The sequence below is a fragment of the Stegastes partitus genome, unplaced genomic scaffold, assembly GCF_000690725.1.
Source record: "Stegastes partitus isolate 25-593 unplaced genomic scaffold, Stegastes_partitus-1.0.2 Scaffold560, whole genome shotgun sequence".
Classification (NCBI taxonomy): domain Eukaryota; kingdom Metazoa; phylum Chordata; class Actinopteri; family Pomacentridae; genus Stegastes; species Stegastes partitus.
In genome coordinates this window covers 21278-30981 of record NW_007578291.1, presented here as the reverse complement: position 1 = coordinate 30981, position 9704 = coordinate 21278, and the positions used below count along the sequence as shown (strand labels likewise).

The 9704-nt window shown below is 38.3% G+C and overlaps 1 protein-coding gene across 1 annotated transcript in view; it reads right to left on the bottom strand.

The window, feature by feature from the left end:
* The window catches only part of LOC103362195 (transmembrane protein 87A), a 22120-nt gene extending 12826 nt beyond the window's left edge, over positions 1-9294 (bottom strand). The window contains exons 1-8 of the mRNA XM_008288485.1: positions 9181-9294; positions 7604-7661; positions 4580-4677; positions 1251-1367; positions 932-979; positions 755-796; positions 456-579; positions 277-338 (exon numbers count right to left, since the gene is read on the bottom strand). Of these exons, the coding sequence (XP_008286707.1) occupies positions 277-338; positions 456-579; positions 755-796; positions 932-979; positions 1251-1367; positions 4580-4677; positions 7604-7661; positions 9181-9294 (663 nt within the window). The remainder of the gene's footprint in view (positions 1-276; positions 339-455; positions 580-754; positions 797-931; positions 980-1250; positions 1368-4579; positions 4678-7603; positions 7662-9180) is intronic.
* Positions 9295-9704: the final 410 nt, after the last annotated feature.

Below are 9704 nucleotides of genomic sequence, written 5' to 3'. Positions count from 1 at the left end.
GTACACGATACACATGACCATGAAGAACTGTGGTGGGCACAAGAGACACAAACGGGCTCAGCTTCGTCTTCATGGACCGCTGAAGACCAAGAACCCCCCCCCCCTTTTTTATGTTATCTCTTCAAGTATTTGATATATTCAGCTAAAATGTCTAATATCTTTAGAAATATCCATATTCTATGCTGTAAACATTTCAGGCAAATCAGAGATGGTTGAGCAGAAATTGTTCTATAAATCTATGAAGTCAGTTATTCTTACATAAGTTAAGTTGCTTACCATCATCTGGGGCCAGTCGGCTGGAGAGGAGTAGTCGTGTGGTCCTCTCATCTCCACTTTCACTGGTGAATAAAGAAGAAAACAAATCTTGTGTTCAGACTTTTATTTTTTTAATTAATTATCCACTCAGTAAATATACAAGATTCCAAAGTTCTTAATGCAAAATGGTTGTTTCTCACTTGTAAAAGCAAAGTTGAGCTGCTCTCCTGTGTCTTCATCCTCAGTGTTACGAGGCTGACAATGAACCCTCACGATGAACAGATATGGACTGTCGTCCCAGGCTTTGGCCACGGCACCGCGATCCTAAAATAAGATGATTTAGAGCTTTAAATCCAGTGGATGAAACTACTTTAGTATTAAATATACACATATTATGCATGCAAAGAACTCTGAGTGTCTGAAAAACGTCAGACAGAAGTAAAAGTTTCTGAGCATTCACCTCTTAACGATACAGTTTTGTAATAAAAACATGTCTTACCGGCTTGTCAGGCCACGTGAGGCTCTGATTCGATGTGTCGCTCTAAAAAGTAAAAACGCCAAAAACAAATGGAAAAAATCTGTGCTTCATAATGTTTGGTGATTTGGAAGTGTAAACAGAAAACAGGGCTAAAGTCTAAGCTTTTAGATGATGATGTCAATAAGCTCAATCACCCACCTTTGGGCTGGAAAGCGGCTGATAAGGGTTGAAGTCTGAGTAGTACGCCTAGAAGGAAGGCCAAAGTAAAGACACGCATTTACAAGATGCAAACGAGTACTTCAGATATAGAAACCTATACAAAGTAAAAACCGTGACTGATTTACATTTGTGCAGCGATACTCTGCTCCCAGTGCTCCAGCCACGTTTAAAACATTCTCAGGTACAGTTTTTACTTTCATATGCGCAGTCTCGTGTATCATCTATATGTTTATATGTATATAAACACAGTGTTTACGTGCTATGTGTTGTACTGTGAGATAACGTTTTTGTCACAGACCTTCGGGGAGAAGAGGGAGGAGCAGTTTTCGAAGTACATGTAGCCTTGACTGTAGAAGCCGCTCCAGCCATCCTTCAACATGTGGTCCATGCCGAACATGTTCCTCGCCTTGTTGTCCTTCAGGGAGAAAAGTAAATAACAACATGAGTTCAGATGATTGTGTAAAGGTAGGATTCTCTAAACAGGCAGGATAGTACTTTAATGATGACAAACTGTGGCATTTGTCCAAGGAAAAACAAATATTTTACAGAGTACTTCAGCAGCAACAACATCTTGTGTGTATTTACAGTCACACGGAGGAACACGACATCGACTGATTATGAGCCTGGTTGATTATAAAATCTGATATTCACTATTTTCCAGATTATTGTTACGTTTTTAAACACATGTCCAACAACATAAATTACTTTAAACGTATACTAATGTACCAAACAACACTAAAGGACACATTTTATGAAGTTTTCTTTTACTAAAATATACGTAAAACATAAATAAACTAAAGCATTTCAGCAAGGCTTTGTGTGGAATTGTGCGCTGATTAAATTTCCCAAATCTATATCGGTTCCAAATATCGGCTATCAACCTCCTTGATTACAAATAATGGATATCGGCCCTGATCCCTTGTGGATATCGGTATGAAATCATGTTTTAAGACGCATTTCAACCAAAAATATTTCAATATTTAAATTTCACAGTGCATAATGACGCCGAAATTCCACATGACAGCAGATGATGGAGTAAACATAAGATTATATATCATGCTGATCTGTATATTTGCCTAACACTGACAAAAAAACACATGAAAAATGCATAAGGTTGCACTAAATGTGTAAAATAAAAGTAAAAATCAGTCCACATAGTATAGCGTGATTGGACTGATGTGGTTCAAAGAAAATCTCTTAAAACGACAAAAAAGCAAGAAAACAACATTTTAGTTCAACTTAACTAATTTGTAAAAATAAAATAAAGACATTGGTTTAATTCACCTTACTGATATATTCACATATTAATGTACACCTGTATAAATGATGGCAGTTGGACTCTAATTCCAAATATATATAATAAAATAACTGGTGAACGCGTAGCTGCAAATATCCAAATCACACACTGGGTTCAGTTTTCTGTTTATATTAACTTGAATAATTACAGTAGTTTTTGTTCATATTTGGCTGATTTTAGCTAAATCCTCTTTCGTCCCATTCTGAAGTTTTCAGGACTTTATCAATTTCTTAACATCTCTTAAAAAGTAAAGAAAAGTTCCTCCTGCTGCCTATATCCATCTGTCTACCTGACTTAGAAGAGAGTTTTGAGCCTTACAGAAGTTGACGGCAACCTTTCAAAACACGCCTGAATGAAGAAGAAGCCCTCGCTGGGCTACAGGTGACCTCGACATCTCCTTATTATTTCACCCTCACTTCAACACTGATAGAGAAGCGCAGCTGAGTTCAAGACGCCTCTGGACAAAGAGCCAGCGCTGGCACAAAGATGGAAGGAAGTGGAGCCCAAGGCCAAGAAATCACTTCAGGACGGACAAACCAGCTGCTCCGCCTGACGGACTGAATGTGAAGCCGAAACCCTCAGAGGAGTGAAAACTCGAGCGAAGTTTTAGAGGAAGCAAAGTGGCAAAAGTAACAGCAGATAATCGGAGACTCACATTTGCAATAAAAAGCAAATTGTTGTGCAAACTTAAAGGTTCAAAACCAATTTTTGAGTCTACTGGAACACATTTAGATGTTTTAATGTTTGTGCAGCAGCTCTTCTTACTCCATCTACTCTAAATGCACAACCATCTCTGACCTGCCAATGCCCATGTAATATAATGTCATATTTAATATTTATGATGTGGTTTATTGTTTTGTTTAATGTCTTTATATTAACTACTCAGTGAATTGCCCCTAGGGGATAAATAAAGTTATTTGAATTGAATTTAAATACTCTCTGTCAGAGATGCTCCATTTTACCTCCAAATATTACAAAGCAAATACAAACAAAACAAAAATAATCACACTGGACTGAGTTGGATATTAGACCCAAAAATGTCAGGATCAACTTTGAGCACCAGGATCATCATAATTAGCAATTAATACGCTAAAGCAGGGTTAGGTAACATAATATCACTGAGGCAACAGTGCTAACAAACATGAAGCATATTAAAGTAGACTAAAACAAAGCTGATGCTCAAGGTTTATTCTACATGTGTGATGAATGGTGACGTTTATGAGTCAGAGAGGCTGAAAACATTCAGATTACGCATCATAAACGACCTACAACATATTATTCCAGTCTAATTTACATTAACACAGGGCTGATTTAACTCTTTAAATATTTTTACAACACCAAAACTTCCCCCAAGGGATGTGACGATTGATAAAAAACACATTTATATGGATGTTTCACCACGCTGAATGTGTCTTCCAACAACTTGCTCCTGTGTTTACTGTTTTTGAGCCATACTGCATTTATTTTATTAATCCAGTAGGTTTGATGTTCCTCTCATCACCTTTCTCACTGCCTGCAATTCAACCTGAATTTCTTTTTTTAACCGTTGCTCACAGTTGAGTCAGTCACAGAGAATCAGGAGGTTTTGTTTTGTTACAGGATCTGGTGCAAATTCTTGAGATACTAAAATTCCTAACTATTAATAAAATTAACATGTTAATTGAATCAGAATTATGAAATTAAAACAAGAGCTATACCATAAAGGGTTTGAAATGTGAGATAAAAGTCAGAATTATGATATAAAAAGGTCAAAAATATAGATAAAGGGTTAGAATTCTGAGATTAAAAGGCAAACTTGTGAAATAATAAGTCAAAATCTGATGGATCAGTTAGAAAAGCTGGTGTCCTGCGATTCTTTCTGCTGAATTTGACTATTTATGAGTGTTCTTCATTTATTTATTTCGTATTACGGAGACAAGTTCAGTCATCTGATGATGAGAATTCATGTAAAATGGAGCTTGAACCCTGAACAGAGATCACAGATTAACTGTAAAACATTTTAAAAGGCATCAGAGACTGCATCGGAGCACATTTCTGTGTTTTTTCCTGTACAAACGGAACTCTGCTGGACACTGAGGAAGATGCTTACTTTTTGTCTGAGGGCTGAACTAGCTGCGAGGAAGCTGTTATGCAAATGTTGATGTAGATAAGTAACAGAAGAAAATCCTCGACTCAAATGAGGCGTTTCAGGCAGGTGAGAAGTAAATAAGGAGGTGTGGACTTTGCAGACTTTTTACAAGCAAAAAAAAAAAAAAAAGGGGTTAAAAAAAAAAAAAAAACAGATCGTGGGCTTTTTAATAACAAAGTAAACAGTAAAAGTGGACACTCACTGGCGTGTTAAAGACTTCGTTATAGCAAACAGACGAGCGCAGGTACCAGCTGATGTTGAAGGCCAAGTTTCTGTCACATGACGCCGTGTCACCCTGGACTGCAGACAGAACAGAAAAGTCGATTATTAGACAGTTTCCACCAGCTGTTCCAGATGTGTGCTGTCCAAAGCCTTCCTGCTGCTGCTTCTAGACTTTTTAGTTTTATGTGTGCACACTTTTTCCCCTGACTTTCCTTGTCCAGTTCTACTTCAAAAGGTGACGTCTTGCATTTCCCAGTACCGTGCTCCTGCATTGCATCCTGATCTTTTTTTCCTGCACAAACCAGTATCCCTCCCTCATCTTCAGTAATCTGGATTTCTCACTCTGTTGCCGTAAGATGCTGATGTTAACTGGCATTTCTAAAGAGAAGAGGCAGTGTTTGATTTTGTGAAACTGACAAGAAAAACCTGACATTTTCCTTTAAATGTTTGTAGATTTCATTCCGTCCCACCAAACTGCACTGTAGCGGTGCTAAAAATAACAGAATCTGGGTTATGTCTAGTGACTTGAATAAAGATGAAAACTACAACTGCCACTCAGAGACAATACAATATGATTTTCAGGAGATTTTAGGGCGACAACTAGTAATAACACTGATTATCAGTAAATCTTGTAATTACTTTCACTGTTAGTAATTTAGTTTGACGAGTGACATCCTTCATTTTTCTTGTTTTAGATACTTAATGTACTGCTGTATCTGACAAAAAAGAGAAAATCATCACATTTAAGAACAATTTCTGCACTTCTTCTCAAAAATGATTCGCTGTTGTCAGAACTTTTGCTCATTAATTTTCTTTTTTTGAATCGTTGCAGCTCTACTTTCCTAAAAATTAAAAGGTGCTTTTCACAAAATCCTCCACAAAAATCAGCAGACTGAGAGCAGGTAGAGCCCAGCAGACATACGCAACTCTATGAAGAGAATTTTTCACCACGGTACCATCTGTAGAGCGCAGATAAGACACTTTCCCACAGTATTTATCATTTCAAAACACTGGCATTTTGTTTCACAGTGCCAAGAGGTTCCCTGCGCAGCTTTTCTAGGAAAATCTAACCTGCAGGTTGCAGGACATCTGGCTTATCCGTAATGTTTGGAGTTTAGCCATAAACACACCGTGGGAGGTGAGTTTCTGCACAACAAAGCCACTCCAGTCGACATTTAAATGCTAAAACCCAGCAGTCTTGGAGCCTCTGTGGTGATTTTTCAGCAAGATAATCACCGCCGGTTTGGAGAGCAAGAGCTTGGGATCCCTGTGAAAGCAGAGCTGCTGTTCTTTTTAATTTATTTAGTAATTAAAACCAACTTGAGCTGTTTTGGAACTGTGTCAAGCTGAGAGATGTGAGGCCAAATCATCCCTCAGAGGAAACACAAAGGGCTTTTCTGTACGTGACAGCTGCTTTCCTGAACCGTCGTGTCAGAACTTGACCTGGGTCAAATGCGGCTGACAATTTTTTGATTGCGGTTTGTCGTCGCTTTTTAATTTGGTGGATTGAATTTGAAAAGACGGCGAGTGCCAGAAAAAGCATCACCAACATCATCAAGGGTTCATTTAGGCATTAAGTTTCTGTGCATCTAAACTGACCTGGCAGTAAGTAAATTTTCTCTACAGAAACTATTTGGGGAAAAATATTCAATTGTACATTTTTCTGACAGATACTGCAATTTAATTTGCAATGTAAGTTTTATAAGTGAAAGCTTTAGTTCAACATTCACTGTGTAATAGATTTAAAACATGTTATTGAGCATCACCACATAAGATACCATCACAAACATCACTGTCATATCATAAACTCATTAAAATATTGACATAACAGTTTAAATGCTGGATCAGACGCGCTGCATAACATATTCTAAATTGCAGTCTTTGTGATTTGCTCACTGCATTGTTTCAAATCATGATTTGAAATTGATTAATTTTTCACTCTTTTTCAATAATATCCCATCAATATGATATAAATAATGTGTGAGGCAGGGCTGCACAATGTATTATTTCAGCATTGCAGTTGTAGAAAGTGCAAAGTAAGATAAACAAATTAACTCCAAAACATCATATTTTATCTTTTTTTTTTTCATGCTTGATGTGAAACAAAACTTGCATGGTTGTCATTCTACATGACAAATCTTCAACAGAAACCTGTCTGATAGAACATATTTACTCCGATTTAGGAGCTCTTGGATATCCTGAGTTTTTTTTTTTTTACTTTATTCACAAGACACAGAGTTTGTTGACATGAAGGCTTCACCTGTGCACAGCAAGAAAAGGAGAGAAACGCTGAATAAAAATAGCACAAAAAGTCCACAGAGCTCTGTAGGATGATTGCAAGGCCAGATCAAAAAAACTATTCTGGATTGCTTTGATAGTGTTACACCAGGTGAGAAACTGTTTTTTTTTTTTCATAAAATGATTTTTTATTTTCAATGCAGAGGCACAAAATCATCCCAATCATACTAAAATTATTATTTCCAAATAGTTTTTCCAAGTTTTCTGTTGAAAAATTTATAAAAAGGTAGAATATCCTCGTATTTTTTAAAGCTAAGCGCTTTCATTCAGGGCTGCTAGGTGGCTCAGTGGTTAGCACTGCTGCCTTGCAGGTAGAAGGTCGCCGGTTTGCGTCCCGCTTAGGACACCCGGGATCTTTCTGCGTGGAGTCTCCATGTTCTCCCCGTGCAGCGTGGGTTCTCTCTGGGTTCTCCAGTTTCCTCCCACACAGTCCAACACCATGTTGAGGTTAATTGGTGATTCTAAATTGTCCGTAGGTGTGAATGTGAGTGTGCTTGGTTGTCTGTCTCTAAGTGTAGCCCTGTGATAGACTGGTGACCTGTCCAGGGTGTCCCCGGCCTTCACCCTGAGTCAGCTGGGATAGACTCCAGCCCCCCATGACCCTGATGAGGATTAAGCGGTGTATAGATAATGGATGGATGGTATCATTTTAGGGAGTGAAAAACAAACAATCAACAGTCAAAGATGGAGAAGTCAGCCTACTCACAGTTCATGTAGATTGTAGTGTTGGCGTACAGCGTCTTCCGAAACACAGCATCTTGTGTCTGAAAACACAACAGACAACAAATCAGTCGGCTGCCGTTTGGACTCTGATCTTAAAACTCACAGAGATGATACGTCCATATCACAGCAGCTCGTCAGAGGTCACAACACAGTCTCACCTTTAGATCTAATTATGGCTGTAAACTAAAACAAATAAGACCAACCCGTCGGGCTACCCTGCACTCACTTTGATACGAATGTAGAACATGGAACGAGCACAGAAACAAAGTGGGATGACCTTACTGAGCACAGCGTCTCACATGCTGTATTCATTTTATTCTGAAATCACTTCAATCTGGTGCACTCGAAATAGTAAAATCTAAAGAGCGCTGGACTGGACTGAGCCCCAAACATCTTCAAATCTGTTTTAATCTGATATAGTAACTTGAAAATCGTGCAATTATCAGGTTTAAATCTAAAGTTTTCAACATCCCAACAACGTCTCTGTGTAAAAATATATCCGCCAAACTAATATTAAGCAACGCATATTGACTTTCTAACCCATAAGGGCTGCAACTAATGATTATTTTCATTGTCAATTAGGTGTCTGTTGATTATTTATGATTATTCGATTAGTTGTTTGCTCTAAAAAAGGTAAAAGGAAAAATGTTTCCCAAAGAACAATATGACAAATATCTTGTTTTGTGCACAAGTAAAACATACTTTCCTTAATTTACTGTCACAAAGGATGAAAGAAACCAGAAAATATTCAAATATAAGAAGCTGGAATTCATTCATTTAATGTTTAGATTGACTTAAATTGATGAATCAATTATCAAAATAGTTGGTGATTAGTTTAATAGCTGACAACTATTAACAGTTTATGTTTTGTGTTCTTCTCTTAATGCCTCCATGTTTTATCTAAAATACTCTGAATTGTTATACAAAGAAACTTATCGTGTATAAATGAGTGTTCACAGCTAAATTAGTCTGAATTAATTGTTCTTTGCAGAGACACGAAGCATTTTTAGCTCCTGATACATGTTTTAAACCCTCTCAGACAGCTGTTATTAGTCTATTCTGAGGAGTGTTTCTCCTTCTGGCAAGATTAACCACAATATTTTAAACAGTAGCCCCTCTGTCAGTATAATAACAGGGTTGACTAGTTTTATCCTAATCACAACACAAACCTTTATTAAAGATTATTTCCTGAGTGGTCTACCCTTCTTTTAATTACAACACACCTGCTCACAATGTTGTGCCCTGAGCACATCACCTGCCTTCCCTGGTAGCATGTTAGTTTGTGCCTTTACACCACATTTAAAACGTAGATTTCTGGTTTTAAATCACGACAATGTGGAAAAGAGACGTGGATCTAGTCGGACTTGTGACCGGAGAGCTGTCACACCGCGCTGCTGTGTTGCTGACAGCTGGAGCGGCCAGCGGACGGAGCGTTGCTAGGAGCTAGTTAGCTTACCGGCTAGCAGCTGCTATGTCTCATTTAGCTCGACACACTGACTCGTAACGGTCGTAAAAAAAATAAAAAAAAAAAAAAGGCGCCCGTTGACGGGCTCAACTAACCGAGTTGATGTCCACGCTCCACACGGAGACCTCCGCCGCTGTCCCGGGACGGAAAACTAGAGCGAAAAGCAGCAAACATAATAACGGATGCGCCGGAGCATCTGGCATCTTCATTTGTGCGTCTTTAACTCCGGTCACAGTCGTATCCGCCTCCAGTTCCGGGAACCGCTGGCTGCGCTTCCGGCTGCGGCCGCCGGGGGGCGACACACCGCCAGCAGCCACGTTAGCAGCCGGTGTTAGCTTCTGAAGCGATAGGGGGCAGTGGAGCAGGGCAGGAACGTTCCCACAACATTAAATAACTACAAGTTATATTGTTTGTTTTGATAAAAAAAAATTTCATCAAATCTTTAAAGAACGTTTTAAGATTTTTTAAAAAATTATTTTTTTCATTTCCAGTAATGTTCCTGTAAAGTTGATTAGCTAAATGTTTTTATGTCAACATTCAGGGATGCTTTCAGGAGCAGAAAGTTCTCAAACCAACGCTGAAAAACAATACGTTCAAAAAATGTTCCTGTAATGTGACG